General features: G+C 45.1%; 1 protein-coding gene across 3 annotated transcripts in view; it reads left to right on the forward strand.

Moving 5' to 3' along the window:
- DDAH1 (dimethylarginine dimethylaminohydrolase 1) overlaps nt 1-23987 on the forward strand; it is a 63836-nt gene that overhangs the window by 7038 nt on the left and 32811 nt on the right. Inside the window, exon 1 of one of the 3 annotated variants that reach the window (XM_074597204.1) lies at nt 8384-8650. The exons of the other annotated variants lie outside the window; for them this stretch is intronic. Coding sequence (XP_074453305.1) covers nt 8609-8650 — 42 coding nt within the window. The 5' untranslated portion in view covers nt 8384-8608. Of the gene's footprint in view, nt 1-8383; nt 8651-23987 lie in introns of those variants that run through there. 3 annotated transcript variants of the gene reach the window in all.

Raw genomic sequence — 23987 nt, forward strand, 5'->3', positions numbered from 1 at the left:
TGATGTATACCTGAGTTTTAATGTCGGTTTTCGTTGTCTTTTGCAGAGCAGTTAATTGGCAGAACCAAATGTAATGGTCTTCCACAAAGTGTGTGTCCCTTGGAGGCTTTCTGCAGGAGCAAATGGGTGATGCCCATCATGGGGTACAGAAGGCAAGGAAGAAACTATTGTCTGATGCAAATTATGTATTTTCTTTAATATATTTCGTTAGCTGTCATTTTCAGTGTTTTGGTATTAGCATATAATTAACTGAAAAGCACACAGTGGAGGAGAAGAGCTTCTTAAGCAGTACGTAAGTTTGCTCTTAAACAGTATTGAGAAGTTCAAAAAGCAATCCTTTGGACAGTACCAGGTAGACCTGTATCAGGAGACTCTGTAATGGCAGTATCAGTAGATGTGAGACAGGATATTTCAGCCTCCTAAAGCAGACTAATTCTGTAGCTCTTGTTTCTGTAGCTCTGTCCATTTCATCTGCTTTGCAGTTTAAGTGCTGCCTCTTGGTTCAGGTAGGTGGTTCCTTAGTCTTAAAGCTCATTGCTGATGTAGCTGACCCTACATTGATAGGGCTGACACTTTGGCTGAATTGGCTATGCCAAGAATTGTATTTTTTCATTTTCAATTTTGCTTCTGTGATCACAGATTTAATGAAAATGTTAGGAAGTAGCTTCTGGTCAGATCAATGTAAGTGGACTGTATTCGTTGTAATTGGTTTCTATCTATAGAACTGTAAAACAATCTTTAAGGACACTCTAGGAGCAACTTGGGTTTCATGCTTTCCTAGCAGAGGCAATATTTAGACCTTGTTATTAAATTGCAATGTCAAGTTTCTCAGCAATATCGAAGTTGCTGACCAGAAGATTAAAAAAAAGCAGAACTCAAATTAAATGCCTGTTTTTTAATCTCTTGTGGACACTGATTAGTATTGTGTAAGCCTGATGTCAGCTTTTGTACCTTGTTAATCACTGTTCCTTTAGCTGATAAACAGCCCTTGGTGAGGTTATGGTTCAGTGCAAATGCGTAGTGGTTAAAGGTTCCACATAACCCTAAACATTTCCTCAAAAAAGTGAAAAGAGCCTTTTCTGCTGCTCTGACTTATACATATGGCTTGGAGCTACCTTGCTCCTTCCCCAAGAGATTTCTGCCCAGGGTTTCAAACTGAACCTAAATCTTTTTCTTTGGTAACTGACTCACTTAAAAGCATTGTAAAAACTAGTTTACCACAGTCACTGCTGGAATTTAGGTGTTGAGATTCAAAGGTGGGTGTAACATCCGCAGTGTAGGTTGCCTGATGAGGTCTTTTTTTGTTTTTTAATCTTATCCTCTATGCAAGCCTGCAACTCCCGACGTGTTCTGCAGAAAAGAGGATTGGTATGTAGACTGCAGTGCTGTCTTGCTCATTGTGGGATCTTACAGCATCTCTGGACGTGGCGGAGCAGAGTGTGTGATGCAGAAGAGCTCCTGCATGCTCTGCTTCTGCCTGTTGGCTTCCAAGATGCTCCAGTATGGAGAACGAAGTCCCCAGCTGAGGTTCCCTATGCCGTACCAATGGCACAGACAGCAGCTGCTCCCAGCACTGTGCCAGGACACACACACGTGCACAGAAGCATATATCTTCACTTTTCCCTCCTTTGTCTTCCACATGCTTCCACTTGCAAACTCACCTCCAGTCCCGTGTCTCTCCACCTCTTGCCCTCCATGTCTCCAGATTGGCTTCCCATAGCCCCCATGTACTGGTCCCCTGAGCCAGGATCCTGATGTGCCTAGCCCACTGTGCTCCTGTGCCCACTGCAGGCTGTAGCATGGCTGGGCTGGGCTGCACTTCCCATGGGAAGAACAGGAGCCGGAATAGCGTCTCCAGTGGCAGGGCACACCTCTGCAGGGCTGTGCGCAGGATGAGGGTTAGTGCAGCTGTTTGCCGGTAGCACAATGTGTGGAGGTGCCTCTCTGTCACTTCATTAAAGTTCTCAAAACTTGATTAATTTCCCTTTCCACTCAACTCTTCAGTAACCAATGCACTATAGGTTTATATAGCAATCTAGCATTTCTTCTGAGCAGTGGGATGCCAGGTCTTTTAGCTGATCCAGAGGTTTTGCTGTAAAGCACTCTGTCTTGAGAAAAAATTACAATGCTCACTTCAAGGTCCTTTACTTCATTTTCTAGGAAGAGATGTCTCATGTTTTTATACAGTGTTATTTGACTAGCTATGTAGATACTCCCTTTAAGTGTTTGTGTTTCTTTGCAGGTGCTTCTGGCAGTTGGCTTGTGTTATGGTTTGAAGAACCCACAACAATTTATTGTTGTTGTGACAATTATTCTATCACCTGATGACCCCTCCCCACCTGGGAAGGGGAATCAGAGACAAAACAAGGAAAGCAAAGGGTTGAAATATAAACAGATTTAATAGAGTAAGGCTAAATATTTAACATTAATAATAAAGAACCAGTATTGTTCCTGATACCAATATAAAATACACAAGGATTATACTGAGCCCATTCTATCAGCAGGAAGCTGTGCACTCCCAGCAGGGGACAGCAAATGTGGGACATGGCGAGCGCTGAGGCTTTGGGAGGAAGGGAAGGGGTCTGGGGCCTGGCACCAGAGCAAGGAGTTTTCTGTATTACAGCCATCATAGAAGAGAGGAGGAACTCCTCAGCAAACTTCCTAATTTATATTGAATGTGACATTCATGGTACGAAATAATACTGTGGGCCATCTTGGGTCAAGTGCCTGGGTCTCACTTCTCCTCATCCCTGCACCTGGTGAGCTTGAAAGCACTGAGATCTTGAAATCCGCATACCATAGCTGGCTATGAAGTAAATATTTTCACAAATTCAGACACTGGAGTCTTCTGAAAGTGTAGTTTTCCCGAGTATTAGAAGAGACCTTACTGAAAAGTAAAATTACTGCAAGAGAAAGTAATCCTGTGTTGCTCAAACCAGGACAGATTTATGAGAATGGTGCTTTCCACATTGTGGTGCCAAGTTTGTTGTGCTCACTTGCTGCCCCAGTGCTGCATCTTGTCAAGCTTCCTCCAGTTATAGGGTCTGGATTATTTTATACAAAATTCCTAATGCTGGATATAAAACCAGTGTGATTCCCTGGATGCTGATTCAAGAACATGGGTCTCGGCTCTGGCAGTGGACAGGCTGCTGTGTTGTAAAATGTACTTCTGATGTAGAAATATCAATGTGATAGAGGCAAGAATCTCTGGTTTGTTACTGTGTCTCCCAAAACTACATTTGATCAACGAGGCTGGCTGTGTCCTTAACAACCTCACTGCCTCCAGTTGTCCCTCTTGGTGAGGTGACCAGGGCACACAACTCTTCAGCAAGTATGGCTGGTCTGAACACTGACTTTTTTTATTGAAATAAACACATGCAGACTTTAATTTCTACCACTGAGGATGCAGTGGGAAGTGACCATATAGCAAGTTTAACTTGCAATAGTCCACTCATACTGAGTATTCTGTGAGATTAGCCTGGGCGAACAGTGTATATGCTTCTGTGTTGTTCAGTTTTTAGAGGATTTCTTGTCTTTGTCAAAAGTCTCCTGGTAAATAGTGCTGGTTCAAAAATGTAGACCTGATTAAGTGTCTGACTTGAAACACAAGTCACCTATACAAAGCAGAGTCTTCATTGCCCATAAGTTACCCCAGTGCATACAGACATCTGTGTAGAAGTCATTGCTTGTGGCGGGCTTGCAGAGCCTGGTGGCTGCAGAGAACGTGTTCCTACCAAGAAAGGAATTACTGTCAGTAATTACTGGTCATTAATTGCTTTAAAAAAAAAAAACAAACCAACTTTTTTTTCTTACAGGAGCATGTCTCAAGTTTATGGTGTAAGAGAGCTTTACTCTTGGTATCCGATCTGGGCAATCACAGTTCTAGGGTGAAGACAAATGACGCACTCACAGCATCAGGTGACAATATCTTTTCTTGCTGCCTCTTTTGCAGCAGTATTGGGAATTTTTCTTTCAGGACAAATTAAATAAAATGTTTTATGGCTGAGATGCACCTGAGTCAGGTCTTGCATTTATCCAAGGCCACTGACCACATACAAGTCATCTGACCATGCTGTAATGTGCTCTGTTTCTGTCATTTTGAGTCAATAGCAGAACTAGACAAGTGTTTCAAAAATAACTTGTTCAAGACTTGTAGAACTCATTTTCACTTCAGTAGAAATTCAGCATTTGGCATTATCTTTAAAAAATAATTGTGATAACTTGTTTCCGGAAGGTTTATGTTTGTTAATAGTAAAGGAACTGGCTATCCACATCTGTCTCTGCGTGCCCACTGAAGTTCTCTGGCAAGATGAAATCCTGTGTCTCGGCGCAGTCCCAGCTGGCCACTGAAGCAAACTGAAACAAGACTGCCACATAATTAGGCACTATTGGCAGCGTTGGGATTGATTTTGCATTTCTCTTCTCTTTTTGTGAGGCTTAATGTAAGAGCTGTCAAGGAAGCTGAATCCCATACCTTGTGAAAAGAAAGGGTGATCTTACATGATAAGAATCCTGCTTGTGCATATGTCTCTGAACTTCAGTATGGTCGATGTCCTTTGAGTCACAGACCAGCAGCCGTGGAGATGGTCATCTCCAGGCAAACCCAAGCAAGCAAGACAAGTGTTTTAGAGACGGAGCTAGTTTTTTGGCTTGCTCTCCAGAAATAGCAAGCTATGTTTTTTAAAATGCCTTAAGTGTTTAGCCTAGTAAAGCCTAGTAAACTCTAGACTGTCTCTCTCTGTAAAGGCGAGAGGCACTTACTAGTCCTACAGGAGTTAATTTTGCAAACAGTACAAGTGTTTTGGAGAGTTTCACCTATGCAGGTAGTTGAGTGTGCCTCTCATCCATCACTGTGCTTAAAACAGTAAAAGCGATGAATCTCAAGTATCTCATGTTCTTCCAGCGCTGTACAGAGGAGAGGTGGTGTGGCTATTGCTAGTCACTAGGTATTCAGTGAAGTTTAATGCACTAGTTCATGGCTCAGTGTCTGTCACAAGCCTCTGATGGGAATACCAGTGCCTGTGCTAGCAAAGTGTGGTTGCAAGAGCTGAAGTTAGCAGTGCTGCTGAGAGGCAAATAGAAACTGACAGAAACAAGAGGTACTGATGGAGGGTGATATGAATTAGATAGCTGTATTTTTCCAGTAAACACTGAAGTCTTCTACAAGTTTGCATGCTTTTTTGTGAAGGTGACATGGGGTGACTCCTGTAGCTACGCGCATTCAAAAACTTCCAAATGTGGTGCTTTCCTGGAGAAGAGGGTGTTGGAGGAGGAGGAGGCAGCGCAGGGTTGTGATAGACCCTTTTCCACAATCCTCCCAGCTGCAGCAGCTCAAAATGTGTGCAAAGAACAACTGGGTTTAGTGTAGTTTCTAGAAGTAGTCAGGCAGATACTACTCTGCTGTTGGCCTTACTGGTCTTTGTCCAATAATTCATGACCCCTTTGGTCTGAACTGGTTTTGAGGAAGGAAACTGTCTGAAAGGTAAAACCCCACCGATGCAGGAAAAATAGTCAGGGCAGAAGTCGGAGTAGAAGAGACGTGATGTCAAAGCTGGCATGAAGAAAAGGGTGGGGGTGTGACCCGACAGTTTGTGTAGGGGAGAGCCCTTGCCGTCACTCTATGTATTGTGCTGGATGCCACATCTTCACTGATGCTGGCAAGTCCAACTGTGAAACTCCAATCCATGTGAAACGGAGCTTCAGTAGTGCCATACAGCAACGTCTTATTTTTATGACCCTTAAAGCAAGTGTTTCTGTTAATCCTCCTCTTGTTCTGGGACGTGGCCTTATTGTCACACAGTGAAACGAGCTTGCCTTGACCACCCAAGGATCTGGGTTAGGGCAGTCCCTTTTAGATGAGCATTTCCAAAGCTCTTTTAAATTCTGTATACCTCCAGTATTGCTGAAAGGTCATTTTTTTGACTGGGCTTAAATTGGTTATTCATCTGGACCTGAAATGCTGTGTGAGGTTCTGGTTACCCATTCTGGAAATGCAGTGTAAGCAAAAAAGGTAGGGGTGGATGAGAAGACCTTGTTGCAGTGTAGAACTGCTTCTATATGAAGTGACGCTAATTAGATAAATGCCTTCGGCTCAAAGTTATTTTGGAGAGGGGAGAGAGCTCTGAAATATCTCAAATGGTACAGAGAAAACGAACTGGGAGTGATAGTATGAAACTTGATAACATCCAGAGAAATACCCAGGCAGCAAATTCAAGCAGAAAGAAGTACTTTGTCATGCAGTGCACAACTGAACTGTCAGATTCATTGCCAGGATGTTGCCGGGGCCAAGAGTACAGCTGGGCGTCAACTAATGAAAGAGGGATCCATCAATAGCTGTTTAACACTTTGATCCAGATGCAGTATCTGGCTTTGGAAATATGTACACTGCCTCTCACAATAAGCTGGGGAAAATACACTGGAGACAGCAGCACTCTGTACTTGTCATCTTTCTGTTATTCTTTCCTTAAGCTGCCAGTACTGACCGCTGTTGGAGTCAGGCTACTCAGATATACAGGTCTCTGTGACCCACTTAAGCTCTTCATGTATTATGAATAAGCTGTAATACTGATAGCTGTTTAGCAGACTCATTATGAGACGCTTGCTGTGATCCTGAAGGTCATGAGTTGTCCAGGGACTGCCCTTTGGGAGGCAGCTGCCCTGCCTTAACCTTGCAGAGATCTTGCTGGTATTTCCGTCCAACCGGGCAAGGGGAACCTGCATTCAGGCTTAATCAGGGTGTCCAGTGACATAAGATGGGCCATCACTAGCACCAGAAATAGGTGCTTTGAGGTCAGATGTTGATTTATTTTTCTCCCCTGCCTCAGTATATGTATCCTAGAACAGATAGTAGAAAATTGAACAATTCTACCATTAAGACAGTCGGAGATATTTTATGTCAACAGTATAAAAGGATTCCTTCCCCCCCCCCCCCCTTAGCAAGTCAGATTAACCCTAAGAAACAGTGCACACTTTGTAAAGCAGAGATTTCTTATTGGGAAATGTTGTTTCTAGTTTTTCCACATCAGCTGTGAAAACATATTGCCATCCAAGCTTTGCAAAAATGATTCTTAGAAAGGCCCAGCAATGAATACTTGGCATACAGAGGTTTGATATATTGAGAGCCAGGCTTAATATTATGGAAGAGTGTCCTAGAAGAGCCTTTGCAGAAAGGTGCTGGGCGGGGATGACAGTCTCCCGTAGGCCCTGGGGTCTATCTTCTTGTGGGACAGTTGATGGCAGCTCATAACCTGCCAGTTTGTGCTGTGGAGATGATGGACAGGCTTTTCCTGGATAGCCTGATATAGATCAAGTGAGCCTGAAAATACCAGCACCGGTGATAGGAAATAGTTGTTAATTTCTGGAAAAGGCACTGCTCTTTTCTGCCTGTGTACCCCCGCTTCACAGCTAATTGAATCACTAAAAATTTGCAAAGCAGAACTGCTGGTCTTTTTATGCCTGCAAACAGCAGAAGTGGGAGCCATTTCTAGGTGGGTTTGATGAATGGCAGGCTGCCAGCAGTGGCATCCATCTTATCTGAGATAATGCCACGAGCAGCCTGAAAGACATTTCTGACAGAAGAGCGTGAAACCAGCCGTGCGTCGCGCAGGGCTGACTGGTTAGCTTTCACAGGAGCAGGACTAGAACTGGTGGGGACAGGATTGGATGGTAAGCACCCTTCTGTGGCTGTGTTTACAAAAGTCCTCCCAGCCATCAGCCCTTTGCATGGAAGCCTGGTTGCTTCCTGTGGCATCCGTGATGCCCTGACTGAACAGGGGCTGTGGGAGCCTGGGACCTGCAGGCGTTACAGCCTGCCAGGCAGGGAAGAAGGGCTCTTGTGCTGCATCTCTCTTTGCTTTGGTGCCGGTCGCTTGGCTGCAATAACACTCCCAATGGGTTTGCCTGACCCAGTAGCTGGAGCCATGGCCGCCCTGCAGCCCGCATTGCTGTGGTGCCATGTCCTGGCCATGCGGGATGACTGGGGAAGGCGAAACTAATACAAAGGACAGCTGCTATCCAGGCTCTGACAAGGGCAGCTGGGTTTGTGGTACTGGTGGGAAAATACTCCTGTGACTGTCCCTTCTGCGAGTGTGTCCTGTCCCTCCTGGGGCTTGCTGTTTCATGTCCTGGCTTTGATATTTCCCGAGCATGGCTTTATCTTTCTCATTTCTTCATCCTTAGGGGAACCTTGGCACAGATGTCAGCAGCCACCAGAAACCGCCAAAAGCTTTTGTGCAGTTGAAATGTGCTCTGTCCGCGCTTCATCTTAAGGACTAAAGACACTGCTTGTAATTCTGCACCAGGCTTCTCCGATTTTAACCTAGTTTCCACTTTGCTTAGTTTCCTTACCCTCTTTACGCGGTTGCTGCACACAACCAGAAGCCTAACGGGAGCTCCTAAAGGTCTGCCAGCCCTCCAACGCGCAGCAGTATTCCCAAAACTTTTTAAGAAATGGGTTTGTATTTCTCCAGGATGGAATGTAAGCAAAGGGCTGCTAATAAAACTGTGTGTAAGGTCTTATTCAGTTTTATATAAATCTTGAGCCCATGTCTAAAAATAGTGCCCTATTTTGCATTCCTGAAAGCAGATTCACCGCATACCTACATCTGCCATGAAGTGCTCTGCTGGTAACAAACTGGACTTCTTGGGAGTGGTAAGAAAAAGTACTGAAAACCCATTTTAATTTTATTAGCCTTACAAAATACATATTGACAGTCACGTTAAATATTTAAACACATGGAATGGACTGCAGCCTTAGTACTAGCAGGAGGCATCCAGCATGGGGAATGGCCTAGAGGTGTCCATCGGAGAAGTGCAAGCCTTGGCTGCCTGCTCTGAAGCTGGTGGGATCTGGAGCAGGGAGGAGTGTGGGGCAGCTGGATGTAGATATGGCTGATGGTTTCAGTCCAGGGAGGAGTGAAAGGATAAAGACAGGCAATTGCTGTGCGTTCTATGTGTTATGTTAATATTCAAGGAGAGAGACTTTTTCTTTTAACTTTAAGGCTTGTGCTTGTGACGCAAGTATATAAGGAGCTGGGGCTCAATCCTGTAAGGTGCCAGTGCTTAATGCAGAGCCTGTAATCTGTCGTCTTAATTTAAAGCACTTAAACTCTTTCCTGCCCTGTGTCTGCTTTCTTACCATCTCTGAGCTGATCTCATCATCATCATGTTTTTCAATAGTGGAAGGGCTGACGTAATGTAACATTTGTCAAGATGATATGGCTTTAGCTTTAAAGTGTTTCTTAGCCTTAAATATTGACTAGGAGATTTTAGACTGTAATGTGGTGCCCGTGAAAAGTGTGTGGTTAATAACACAATAGAACTTGCATGCATTGTAATATTAAATACAGCATGTAGCAGTATTAAATATATCCTTCAATGAATTTTAAGAACAAGCTAAATCCATGTGGAGCCTGGATCTTTAAAGAATGCTTAATATTTGTGCCTTGCTTTCTGCATGCTCCTCCAGGGCTGGGAAAGCTGTCTCTTCATTGTTGATGCATAAAGCATCTGACATGCTTCCCGTATGTGTTAACTGCTCTAGTTATGAGGTTTTCTATAGACTTACCCCTTTATACCTACTAGAAAATAGATGTACTCATTCATCTTTTGGGGCAGGTGCTCCAGAGGAGCTGAGGATGAGGAGGTGGCTGCCATCAACGCCAGCTTTCCCTGTCAGGTGTACCCTGTCTGGTGCAAGGCGTTCACCCCAGCCCTGCACAGACACCGGCGTAGGTGATGACTCCTGCAGATGAGATCAGCAGCAGAATCTTTTTAAAGTATTTTAACATGCCTGAATAACTGCTCACAATGTGGTATGTGTCCTCTGACCCCTGGCCAAAGCCCTGGATGGGAAGTACAGGCTCAGCGTCTCTGAAAGGCAGACTCTTTCCTCCTGAGCCTATGTGTGATTTAGGAGCCCAGCCCAATTTGTACTGAGAAGTTTGGCCTTCTGTTTCTAAACTCATCCTTAAAACTTGAGCTGCCTGTATGCTAGGTGCGGAGTTTTTGTTTTTCACAAAAGACATTCTTGCCCCCACTTCCCCTACTTTTGCTGCCGTAAGAAAGCTAAGTGTGAGGCAGAGGAGCGGCCATTGCACCCAAGGAGGTAGGAAAAGTGTGTTTGAAAGTATCTTAAGCTATGACTGCTGCTGGTATCAGCACAGGCTGTAGGAAGCTGTGTTTCCAGTGAACAACTAGAAGAACATCTGAGGGTCACTCCTCTTGAAAGGAGCCAGGACCCGCCACAGTGTCCAGCATGGTCTATCCTTCATGTATGCGTTCAGGCTCTGGCTATGAGGTGAGACCCAGCATGAGGAGAGGGGATTTGACTGAGTGCATCTGTATGTGGCACAAATTCTGAATTTCCAGCAAGGCTATTTCCCAAGCTGATCTGTCGGTGGGAATTGTGTTGACCCAGCAGGGATGCCTAGAAGGATGCTTCCTGAAGTACAGGTGTGAGCTGTAGAAGCCTACAAGTATCTGAAGTATTTACTGTGAGACATCAGTCACACTGAGAAATGGCCTTGTCTAGCTGTAGTGCAGGCTTGCGTGGTAATTCAATAGACGAGACTAGAAAATGTGGAAACTGTGACTTCCTCAGTCCATCGTGAGTTGCACTTCTAGGAACATGCATGAAAGATCTGTAGGTCTTGCCTAAGGCTCCTACACACAGTTTTCACCAGCTAGGGCATCTCGATAAAAACACTTGCTGGAAGTACCCCAGGACTCGTGGAAAACCTAATTCAGTGTACTTGGAGGGTCAGTCGTTTGTTCTTTCCATAACACTTGCCTCTCTGGAGTAAACTGCTCCAACGCCCTACTGTGGTGGTGTCTTACCAAGCTGTTTTCTGGGAAGCAAATTTTTTGGTGATACCTTCAGCGCTATAGTTTCCAGTTTCAGTTAATCTCAGTGGAAGCAGTCTTTTAGTGTGGAAGCCAACCAGACACCCACGGCAGCAGAGGGAAGAGCTGAGTTATTTTAGAATTCTAAAAATTAAAAAGTGGTGGTTTTTTTTTTCACTTGCATTCCTGGGTCTTGGCCTGAACAAGGCGTGGAGGTGCCAAAATACTGCGAGAGCGTCTGTTGTTGCAGTATGTCTGGCTGAACCAGAAGCAGGAAATTCTTGTGAGAGCCTGTCTCATGAGATTGCCAGCCAGCCCTGAGCCTTGCTGGTTGTGAGCGTGAGCTGGTGAGGTGGGAATGTGGTTGAGGGAGAAATATTTGAAGGTGGGTAAAATGGTTCATTAGAAGTGATAGCAGACTACGTGTGCGTGGAGGGGGTGGGTTTTCTGTTTTGAACATGAAAGCAAGACGTGAAAACACAAAGCAAACTTGGATTGTCCTCCTTCCAGTGGAGGAGGAAATAGGGAAAACTCACTGTATGGGTTGAGCGCTCCTCTGCCAGAGCTGCTCTGCCTTTGGGTCTCCCTCTGGTTTGAAGGGGGCCAAATCCAGCCCCCTGGTTCATAACATCCTTTTTAAAACTTGTAGGTCATGAATTTTTTCTTACCCTAGGCTAGACTCTGCTCTAAAAGTTTCCATGTTGTCGTGTGCAGAGCTGCCTTGGCAGGAGCAGGGATGCAGGCGCTGCAGTGAGAGCCCTGGTGCTTTAACCCCCCTGTCCAGAAGACTTATTCCACCTTGGATCCATTTCAAGACTATTTAAAAGGCCGTAGCCAGTCTATGCTGCCGTTTTCAGCATCATTGCTCCTGGTGGAGCTGTAACAGTGGGAAACTTTAAAGGAAAAGGACATAATGGAAACTGATTAGAAAAGTGGAGAAAGTCTCAGGGTACAATAAAGCATTGCCTAAAGAAAGGAGGAGGGGTAAGGTGAGGCCTTAAAAGGCATGTATTCGATCACAGCAGGGCAGGAAATAGCTTTAGGAGAATTTTTTCTTTGGTCCATTCATAACCTGGTTTGTACCTCATTAACTTTCTGTTAGTGCTTTTTTTTTCTTCTGAAATCCAGGGTAGCTTGTTCCCACTGAAGTCAATGTGAAGAGTCATTCAGTGCCAAGCACATGAATCTTCTTGTGCAGATTAAACAAGAGAAGCTCCCAGTGTTTCTCTCATCCTAAAAGGATGAGAAGCACGTTGAGGATGTGCTGACGATGCGTGCTTTATTTACTCCATTTCCGTGGAGCTACAATAAGCTTCCCAGAGGTGCCTTTTTCAGGGCGCTTGCACTGTTTTTCTGTAATACATTGGATGTGCAAGTGACAACCCCTGTGCAACCAGCTGCACTCTTGCTACTGGTTGCATTAAGCCTGTTAGATTGTTAGAATCTCCTGTTTTATGAAGGGATTGCCGTAAAAGCTGCATGGCTTAAAATGTGCCTGATTGTTTAAGATCTTGGAGATTTTTCTCTTTCAGCCGTTCCCTGCTTACCTAGCAAATGCTGGTTTGGGGAACTGTTGTTCTGCAGTACTAAAATTGGATTCCAGGTATTCTAAACTGTGCTTCATAATATCCTTTAGGAAAGACAGCTGGGGTTTTGTCTTGCTGATGAAGCCTAATTTGAATGACTTTTCCTCATCAAGCCCATTTAATTAAAGATTCATTACATTCTGTATAGTGTAACAGTGAAGATGCAGAAGTGTTCCCTGGGCAGCCAGCTGCCCAAGGGGAGGGATTAGCTATGGCAGATAGGGTAAGAAGTTGTGGGATTAAACTGCGGTGAGCAAAATACAGGTTTAGATATGAGGGGAAAATGGGAAGGACAGTGAAGGGTTAGAGTAGTTTGTGTGGATGTCCAGGGGCTTTCCAGTCCTGGAGAGCAGGGTAGGTGTGCATCTGTGGGATGCATTTATCCTGCCTGTGGGTAGGAGGATAGACCTCTTGCTGTCCTCTGCTGCCCTCTAAGAAGGTTTAGTGTAGACAGCACAAAAGATAGAGGATTGGCTCTTGCAAGCTTTCGCAAAGCCTGTAGGGCTTGCAGTTATATGAGTCTCATTAAGGAATGAGAAAACAGCAACCCAGAAGATGGAGACTGGAAATCCACAAAATGATGCACTGGGTTTGAGATGGGAGCACTGGTCATACCCCAGCTGCTTGGTTTTGGTTTTGTCCCTGTATCACAACTCTGTGTGTATGGGGAGAGGAGTGGTTTCTCAAGTAGCTGTTCAGCAACGAGCACTTTCAAGGACCCGCTGAAAACCTTTTGTGCCAGGGTCCTTGGTGGCGGTCGCTCTGCGCTGGAGAAATGCTTCTATGATTCCCCCAAGTGGGGCAGCTGTGCCACTGGAGCATCCACACGGGCCATTAAGTTGTAGATCCAACTTCTGCTTCAAGGCAGGGACGAAGCATTGTGTATTGGGTTTTGGGGGGTATATGGTTGGGGGTTTTTTGCTTGAAATGAGAGAAGATTTGATGGGTCTTATTTGTATTTGAAATTTGTATTTGAGAAGAGGAATAATTTAGATGGAGAGGGGCATTTCAGTATAAATCTCATGATTTATAATAAGCCTGGAATTTTTTCCAGGCTACATTTAAGAAACTTGTTTGTACTCTTTCTGAAGTGCCTGTTGATCTTGTTTGCTCTGATCGAGAGGGAAAATCTTAAATGAACAAATAATCCATCAGAAAGCCTAGCATTGCTGGTCAGACCAGCCGTTCTGCAGGGAGCTTACTGAAAACCAACACTGATTTCCTCTGGTCCCATTTTGTCCTGTCTGTTTGTTGTGGTTTTGGCCAAAGTTTGCTTTTTGCTTAATTGGGCAGGGTTTTCTGTATTCAGGGCAACAAAACATCGGGTGCAGGCTCTTCTCTATCATGAGTTTTGTGTCTCGCTCGCTTGATTCCTTAGGGTTTGAAGGCATTTGGGTTCTCTACCTGCTGCAGCCACCAGTTGGTGGCCAGGCTCCCCTTCACCAGGTCTGCTCAAGCAGAGCTGTGCCACCAGGGAGCTGTGTTCTGTCCCTGCCATGCCATGTGCCAGGACCCCAGGTGGTGGCAGAGCAGCGGTGGGGAGCCGGCAGCTCCCCTGCTCCCAGAGGGGCTCACAGGAGCACCCATGGCTTCCCTTGGCTGAGCCAGCTGGGCAGAGATACACCATTTGCTGTCCATCCACAGCAGACAATCATAGAATCATAGAATTGTCAGGGTTGGAAGGGACCTTAAAGATCATCTAGTTCCAACCCCCCTGTCATGGGCAGGGGCATCTCCCACTAGATTAGGTTGCTCAGAGCCCCATCCAGCCTGGCCTTAAAAACTCCCAGGGGTGGGGCTTCCACCACCTCTCTGGGCAACCTGTTCCAGCGTCTCACCACCCTCATGGTGAAGAACTTGGTCCTAACATCCAATCTGAATCGACCCATCTCTAGTTTTAATCCATTCCCTCTAGTCCTACCATTACCTGACATCCTAAAAAGTCCCTCACCAGCTTTCTTGTAGGCTCCCTTAAGATACTGGTAGGCCACAATAAGGTCTCCTTGGAGCCTTCTTTTCTCCAGACTGAACAACCCCAGCTCTCTCAGCCTGTCTTCATAGGAGAGGTGCTCCAGTCCTCTGATCATCCTCGTGGCCCTTCTCTGGACATGTTCCAGCACGTCCATATCTCTCTTATAGTAGGGGCTCCAGAACTGGATGCCGTGCTCCAGGTGGGGTCTCACGAGAGTGGAGTAGAAGGGGAGAATCACCTCCCTCGACCTGCTGGCCACACTTCTCTTGATGCAGCCCAGGATACGATTGGCTTTCTGGGCTGCAAGTGCACTCTGACGGCTCATGTTGAGCCTCTTGTCTTGTACCAGTACGCCCAAGTCCTTTTCTTCAGGGCTGTTCTCAAGCCAGTCGCTGCCCAGCCTATATCGGTGCTTGGGATTGCCCCAACCCAGATGGAGGACCTTGGACTTGGTCTTGTTGAACTTCATGAGGTTGGCATAATGAACCCCCTGAGCTGCAGAGGTGTGGAAATGAGTCATTAATTTCTGTAAAAGCACTCGGAAGCTGTTGTTTTATGTGCCAAGGGTTTGTTGATGTGACTCTGGATTTCAGCTGCAAGCGGGAATGGAGAGACGCAATTACATCTTGGTTCTGTAAGCTGAGCCTTCCACAGGTGGCACTGTCGGGACTCCTCTCTTCTCAGTATTTCCACATTTTTGGGAGGTGTACCTGCATGTGAGATTTATTAGCTTGATTTGTCTGTTTTTGCAGTTAATCCAGAGGGGTCCCAAGGCACCGTAGTCTACGTGGCTTCCTGCACAACAGGGCTTTGCGTGGCATCGTCCCCCTCTGCTGAGCCAGACTGTATCCAAACATGTTCGTTCACAGACTGAAATACTGCAGGTTTCTGCTCTCCTGTTACGTTAGTGAAATTCCTTAAAAATAATCACATGGAGGGATGATACAAGTGCTGAGTTCCTGTGCTCTGCTAGGTCCAGGTCCCCGTTGCAGGAGAGCTTGATGCACCAGTGTTACAGTTTGAGGAACCCACAACAACTTACTGTTGTTCAGACAATTGTTCTGTCACCTCCCCACCTGGGAAGGGGGATCAGGGCAAAAACAAGGAAAGCCGAGGGTTGAAATATAAACAGATTTAATAGAGTAAGGCTAAATATTTAACATTAATAATAAAGAACCAGTATTGTTCTGTTACCAATATAAAATACACAAGGATTATACTGAGCCCGTTCTATCAGCAGGAAGCTGTGCCCTCCCAGCAGGGGACAGCAAATGTGGGACACGGCGAGCGCTGAGGCTTTGGGAGGAAGGGAAGGGGTCTGGTGCTGGGGCAAGAAGTTCTCAGGATCGCAGCCATCATAGAGAGGAGGAACTCCTCAGCAAACTTCCTAATTTGTATTGAATGTGACATTCATGGTACGAAATAATACTGTGGGCCATCTTGGGTCAAGTGCCTGGGTCTTGTTCCTCCTCATCCGTGCATCTGGCGAGCTTGAAAACACTGAGATCCTGAAATCCACATACCATAGCTGGCTATGAAGTAAATATTGTCACAAATTCAGACACTGGAGTCTTCTGAAAGTGTAGTTTTCCCAAGCGTTAGAAAAGACCTTACTGAAAAGTAAAATTACTGAAAGAAATGAATCCTGTGTCACTCAAACCAGGACAACCAGGATTAAAGTATATAAATCCTTTGTGCAATACTTGGAAATAAAAATGTATTCCAGGTTTGGGTTTGCTTCCTGTTGTATCCAAGGTCTAGAGCAGCTCTGTTGTACCCGGTTTCTCTGGTTGAGCTGAGGGCGTGCACAGGTTCTTCAGGGGCCTTGGGGTCTTCTGGACACTGGTGCAGGGAGCTCCGTGCTGGTTTTCTTGATGCTGCAGTAGGTGTTATGTGGGCTCTGGTTTGCTGTAGCATGAGCCCCAGCAGCTCCGAAGGAGGGCAGAGCATGGGCTTGTCCAAACACAGCAACTCTCTCTCTTTTTTTTTCTTTTTTTTTTCTCAAGGAAAAAACCCGTAGTGTTTCATAGCCGACACTGAAAATACTATGACGGAAAGCTTAACCCTCCATACATTTTAACTGAGATTTTCTTCACTTTATTTTTAACTATATGCATGGAGACCACCAGTGTCCCAGTTACAAACACTGCTCTGGGTGCTGCTCCCTGGCAGAGCGGGCAGGTGGAAAATTAGTTAACTGAGACTTTGCAGGACACAATCTGAACTTACAGATTTCAGTAAGAGACAAAGGAAACACAAAAATAGTCTTTCTGTTGGAGGCTCTAGTGTGGTATAATGAGCCAGGTAGTGTCCTGTGGAGCATCTCTACTAGCACGGGGTTACATCAGTTCTGCTCTGTGCTGGGCAGCTTCTTACAGACTTGTCTGTTGTGTGCGATGGGAAATTGCTATTCCAGGATAGACTGAAAATGATGAGAGATCTCCCTTAGCTTGCAAAAGTTCACTAAGCATTCCCGTCCCCAGTTGAAAGGTTCTCATGCATACCTATGTGTAGATGCGTGTATGTGTCCATAGTGTATGTAATTATATATATATATATTTATATAGTTACTTGTTCATTGTGAGCGATACTGTAGTTTTTTTATTACTGCAGGGAACCGCTGTTATGTGGTAATGTCTGCTGAGAGTTAAGTCCATCATTGAGAAACATTTTGGGTTTTGATCTTAGGCTGGTCTTAAACCTGGGACCCAGAGGTAGGAAGAAGTCCTAAATGATGACCCTAACTAACTCTCTGAAATAGCATGGTGCTCTTGCTGCCCACCTTTCTCTTTCATCCTTCTCCCTGACTCTATTCCAGGACATCTTGTGGAAAAAGGAAAAGTCGTTTCCTTTAGAACTGGCTGTTTTTCTTCTTCCCATAGATGTTTTTCTTCCCCGCCTCTCAAGTTAGACGGGAAAACAAAGTATGCAGTATTTCTGCTGCAGAGTTAAATATTGATGAAGATTAAGATGCATTAAAAGACTGAGGAAATTCATGGGACAGGAATAAAAATAAACAAAACCCAGAAAATTAAAAAAATATTCAAGCGTATGAATAGCCCTTTATCTTTCTACCTTGCTGCCTGACTTCCAATGAAATGTTTCAGCATCTTGATGCAAACGTTCCAGTTTCACTGAGCTGGGGACAAGGAAGTGCTGTACAGTAACAGTTAGGGGGGGAAAAATGTTCTGTGCTCTGTTGGTCTTGGACTTCCTCAGAGTATTTTTGTTCCAGATATTAAACTGTTATTTTTTCAGAAGCCTTGTGAAGTTGCCAGAACATTAGATTTTTTTTTTTGAAGGATTTTCCGAACCCCAGCTGATTATCACAACACGCAAGAATCCAAACTTGGTCTTGGCTTCGCCGTGCTGCAGCAGCTGCAGAAAATCTGTGCGAAGGTGCAGGTTCGCGGCGCCGTCGTCGAATGCCCTTATAGGGTAAAACAGAGAGTGAGGGAATTCTGCTCCGCTGCCTCGTATGACGCGGGAATTCACGTCAGCCATTGAGCAGCATCGAGTTCCCCAAAGCAGAAACACCACCACGGGCGCTCTGCGGCCCAGGCGGTAGCAGAGCTCCCAAAAGAGCTGCCGCAGAGCAAGTCAGGGATGGAAAAAATGACATCCCATCTGCCTCCGTTCAGGCGAAGGATAGCCTGCTCAGAGCTGAGGCAAAAATCAGTCCCCGGTGGATTTTGTTTCTAGATATAACGGTGCTTTTTTTAGCTGACGGTATGTGGTGATGCTGGTGGTACATGGCACAGATCAGACATTGCTGCTTCGTTGAAGTCAAATGCCAGAGCCCCCTCCCACCCATGGCTCCCTCCCTGACCAAGACGCCTGTGCCCCTGCTCCCTGTGTCCCCACTGGTCTCATTCTTTTCATCCCTTTGATCTAATCCTTATGGAAATGGAAGTGTCTCCTAGGCTGTGGTTTGTCTGTTGAGAGCGTTGTCAATAGGAAGCTTCTCTTTACAAAAGCAATAAATGTATAAGCACCTTCTACTTTTTACCTGCTCCTCTCTTTACCTGCCTAATTTTTGTCCTTGTGCATTCACAGAAACTCTCAACTATGGTATTTTTGCACTTAATGTATCTTCCTGACACTTGCTGTACCTCCCCTGCTGCCTTCGTTTCACTTTGAAGGGTCATCAGCCCATAGGAGCAGAAACTTGTGACTGTCCTCATATAAAGACAGCATGGAGCTCAATGTGTTCAAATTCCTTTCCCTGACCACAACCCTCTTTTCAGAGGCGAAGTCTGCCAACCGACGCGGACGCCCCGCTCTTCCGTGCCAAAGAAAGCTGCTTATTTAGCCAAACATATCTGCTTTACCTGGAAAAGGGCTGCTGGAGGCTGCCGGCACGTGGCTCCTGCCTGCAACGGGAGAGATCCCCAGGCTGCTGGTGGCTGGGGCAGTGTGGGGCTGCCAGGGCGCCTTGCCGAAATGGTAAACAGATTTAGTGTGCTGCAGCTTTTCATTGTCTTGGGTGTGTGCCCAGTCTTTAAGGGCCGTGGCATTCTTTCCTGGGAGCGATGTGGGGTCAGAGCATTTGCGTGGTGCCTGGATGGAGCTAGGGGTGGCTCTCCTACCAAGTCGTCCCCTGCCTCAAAAGAGAGATGGAGGACAAGACCTGCTGAAAAGGTGGCAAAGAAAGGTGGCTAAGATGTCTGTATTTTCAAATGGGGTTATGTTCAGTTGGGTACCAAGTGAGCGGTGGCTTGAGGTGGTTTAAGTAGAAAGGACAACAGTGGTGTCTCTCTTCTGCTGTCAATATTGATGTCTCAGGGAAGGGATGATGAAAAACAGAGTCCAGAATGTGAGATATGAGCAAATGCAATGCATAAATTGCCATAAAATAGAGTGAAATGCTTTTCAGACCCCTGGAGATGAAGTTTGTGACAGAGATCCAAAGGGACTCTTCACTGTAAGGACATTAAGATGGGGCTAGAATGCTGGGGAGGGCTGTCCCCGTCTCCTGGGACGAGACCCTGTTACTCACGAGAGGTTTCACTCTGCTGTCCTGTGTGTCACAGGAAAAGCTCTGGTCATGATTCATCATTGTAGCCAAAAGGGAAGGGTCTGTGACTTATCCTCTGTCACTCGGTGTCCTCACTGTGTGGGACTAATCCCAGCAGAGCTTTTCCTGTTTTTGTTTTTTCTTCAGTTTTCAATAGTATTTCGTAAAGGATTTGCTCGAGTATGTTTTTGTGTAGGAAGATACCCACATGGAGAGCATAGAGGAAACTCTTCCAAAGCCTGGAGTGAAACTGGTCAATGAAGGCAAAAATTTGGCTGTAGAAATACAAACGGTCTTGTCTCTGTTGTGGCAGCCTGGTCCTCAGCTGGGCTTTGGGGGGCAATAAAGAGAGTATAGCAATGTGTCAGGATGGATATTTGCACTCTCTTGTGCTGCTTCCTGCTCTTCCCCTCTGACTCACGGATTGCAGAGATCTCTAAATATTTTAAATGCCAGTGGGCCCCGCAGCAGTAGGCGTGAGATTAAGCCCATCTTCTAATCAGCGTGACTCTGGATAGACTGCCTCCGTTAGTGTCCTCCAGACTCTTCCTTTTCCCACTTCAGAGCAAAGGAAACGGAAGAAGCTGTCCCTTATTTACACAAACTGATGGATTTTAGCAGTTTCCCTTGAAAGGTACCATTATCCTAATTAAGTGAAAATAACCACCGAGAAGTCTCAGTTATCATAAAATGGAGATGTTGCGTTTAAATCGTATTTCCAGACTCGGGCGAGCTGCTGGAATGCATGCAGTTTAACTTTCCTCTATGATATAATAGTTTAAAAGAGATCAGGGTACATTTTACCATAGTGTCTAGCAATGTGAGTTTATTCAGACTTTTGGCAGGCAGTTCTGCACACTCTTGCTAAAACTGTGAATCATCCATTGTTGGCTGATTGCACTCTAGTTGCTAAGAGATCTGTCAAGTGCATACTGAGGCTTAATTCTACATTTGCTCTAAGAAGGGCTAAATGTATTAAATTGGAACATGTCACATCCTTCCTAAACAAGTAATTAAGGCACTGCTATGAGCCTGTCTGATGGAGAGAAGAGAAGGAGCCGGGAACAGCTGGAAGATTTAACTTAGGTCGAGGTTGGTCTCCTCTGTCAGGGAACAGTAGACTTACTGCATGTTTGATTTTCACGACCTGATGCATAGTGGAAATAGAAAGGGGAGGGAGTTGTTAAAAAAAATAGAGTTTGCAAAAGGACTTGTTTTTCAGTGTCCTTACATAAACCTCTTAAAATGATCTAATGCTATTTCACAAAGTGTAATTTTTAGTAATGGAAAGACAATACGTCAGTGTTCCCCAAGCCGCCTTGCCCCCCGCCCCCTCCCAAGTGAACTCCGCTGCTCCTCCCCAGTTATCCCATCCCTCGGACGTGCTGCACACGTATTGCAGATGCTGTGAGCTTTCATTCAAGATTGTACCATTTAATGTTCCTGTTTGCTAAGTACACTGGCAGAAGTGGTGAGTAAGTGATGCTGTAAGATATCTTTAACCACCTTGCCTCTTCTAAATAGCCACAAGCTTTTCCAGGGAGGCCTTTTACTACCCGCAAAAAGAAAATTGATCCGTTTGTCAGTAGTAAATCGAGTACGTCATCTGTTTTTGTGAGCGCACTCCTGCCTGCGCAGGGATGTGTGGCAGCAATTAAAAAAAAAAAGTAAAAAAAAAAAAAAGTTCCTCAGTCAAGATTTTCAGACTCATCTGTTCCTAAAATTACATCATTTGCACTGGCATTAGCCACTGTCTGAGTAGTGCCATAGTTTCTCACCAGGCCCTGTACCTTCTTCTCCTTCACTGAACACAGAGGAAAAGTTGTGAAGTCCGTCAGTGTTTTCTGGTACCCGGACTAGCAGCAGGCTCCCGGGTTCAGCCTTTCTCCCATCATCTTCTCGCAGACCCATGCTGTCTGCATTGGGGTGGGCTGCTCGCTGCCCGGCCATGAGTGCCCTCTGCTCGGGCTGCAAAGCAGGGAAAGAGTTTAACACAGTCCTTGCTAAGTTATCTAAATAATAATCTTCCTTTTAAAATAAAAACGCTCTCCTTGCATCACCAATGGCCCCTGGTTTGGATTCAACCTCTAGGTGCTGTATTTTGTCAGAGCTTATTACTGAATTTCTGTTCCTTGTGTAGGTCTTTGCAGACGTGATTGAAGGCCTGTATAATCCTCTCTTTGATCAGCGAAACGGATTGAGCTCTGTGAATGCCGCTTTGATTGAGGTTTTGGAAACGATGCCTTCCTCCTGGTGGCTCCTGTCCAAGCCCTTCGTGACTGTTGGATGTTCTCCGTGTGGTGGAAGTGGTACTTGGAGCACCTGTGGCAACGGCACATGCAGGGATGGTGGATCTCACAGTGTTCCCCTGCTTGTCCGTCCAAAGGTCTCGCTTTGATTTCAGGGTCACTGTTAGAGCCCACGTGCAGACGATGATCCTCTGCGGTGGTTGGTTTACAAAACTAAACAGATGGCCCATCTGCTGGCTGTGGCCTGACGTCCTCCTGCCAGCCACGCAGCCTTCGTAGTGGCCATATGGCAGCGTGAGTTGATCGCTTGTACCTCTTGTGCCGTCCTTCCTGCCTGTGACCTGGTTTGCTCACAATTTAATGCTCCTTTGGTCACTGAGCAGTGATGATGGTGTGCCTGTGGGCTATTTGTGTGAAACTTGAGTGACCTTGCACAGAGGGTTTCTGTTTGAAACTCACCTATTCAGCAGTGATTTCCATTCTCAGCAGGTCTTGAGACATGTGTAAAAACAGTCTATTTGCATACCAGCAGCAGTATCCACTTGCACACGTTAACCTGGTGCATCAGTGCTATCACTGCTATTGACTGGCATTACCCTTTCACCCAAAGCTGTATCAAACTGTGTGAGATTCATTTTCTGTAAACACATGCTGAGTTGTATTTGTTATTTTATCCTTCAATTTCTTATTACTCCCCTGTCAGTCATTTTGCAAATTTTTCTGGTGTCCCCATTAGGCTGTGAAGGATTATGAATACTGCAGAACTCCTCCTTAGGTGAAAATCATCCTGACCTGCTGTTTTAAAAGTACTTTTTAATAACTGCTGCTTAATGTCCTCCTGTGTTATGGTTGGGATGAAAATTACTCTGAATATTTAACTAGCTTATTCCCCATGCAGAACAGAAATATTTATGCGGTACTTTTACCTTTTTGGTGTGAATATTGAAAATTTCACCCTTTCCACATAGTAATGAATCAGTACCACTGTTGCTATTCCTGTTGTTCCTAAGGTAGGGAAGCAAAGGAGAAAAAAAATGGCCCGTGTGAATCTTGATTCTACTATCCAGAGATTATCACTAGGTCCTTTTGCTCTTATAAGTTCTCTTAATTTCTGATATATTGCACTAAAACGTACTTACTTATAATTGTTTTGGCTTCTATATCTGATTTAATTTCCCCTCTACACCAATTAACTTAGCCATTGTCTTTGATCCTTAATCTAGTACAGCATTCTTTCTCACATACGAGGGCGGGCTTTCTGGACATTGAATGATATTTTCTTAAAACTGCTCCTGGGCATCACTTATTTTTAGCATGCGAATTAGCTGCTTAATGATTTGGCTCAACAATGTCAGCTTTGTGAAAATAAGGCTTTTAAAAATTATTAATTCTGTGTGTTTGTTATGCAACTACTTTTACTTATTAAGGACGTGCATTTTGTCTGTGAAATCTGTCACTTGTTTGGTGTGTTTTAGCTTCACCACTTTAACTGAAAGAGCATGGAGTGTTACCATATTCTGAACAAATTATCATGCCTTTATGAATTAATATCTGCTAAGCGTGTGTTAGGTTTTTCAGGAGCATCATCTTTCTGGTCGTTGTAAGCAGTGGTCTCTGAAGGAGAAGCTGTATTTCTTCCTTTAGAGCCAAGTGAGTATTGAAAAGACTTGGCATGTTCCAGTGTGCTGGAGACTTGCTTCTTACCTTCGCCCTCTTTTCAGCCTCTTACTCTGCTGAATTGGGAGATGGATGTGGAACAGGCCAAACAAAATACTGTATTCCGTCTGCTCTGACCTTGCAGACTGTATTTGTTTCTGCAGCTTCTCCTCACTGTTGTGTAACTACAGTTATAACTTCCTTTCCCAGCCAGAACAGGTAGGAAAACAGGCTTTCTACCTTTCCCCTTGAGCACTTACCACTTGTAGGACATCAGAAGCATTCAGCAGTAGATAGAGACAAGTTTTAAAAACAATGCTAACATCTACAAAGAATGTAGCAGTCTCTATTTTCCCAGGTTTCCGCTTTATTGCTTGACCCACAGATCTGTAAGCGTGTGCAGTGTGGAGTTACACCGCCCAGCAGAAGACCCTTCCTACTGAAGAAGCTAAAAAGCTTGCTGTACAATATATGCTTGTCTCTGGTCTTCCAAAGTGTAACCCAGCGATCGTGAGGAGTGAATGAGGGACTCTTGAGCTTTCTTCCTTACATGGGGTTATGCAACTAACAAGTTTTAGGGCATCTTTATTTTCTCCAGGATGCTTGCAGGAGATGCACTAAGGGCTCAATGCCGCAGTCAAAGGCGGTTGTCCATAGACCAGGTG

The sequence above is a fragment of the Larus michahellis genome, chromosome 8, assembly GCF_964199755.1.
Source record: "Larus michahellis chromosome 8, bLarMic1.1, whole genome shotgun sequence".
NCBI classification, from domain to species: domain Eukaryota; kingdom Metazoa; phylum Chordata; class Aves; order Charadriiformes; family Laridae; genus Larus; species Larus michahellis.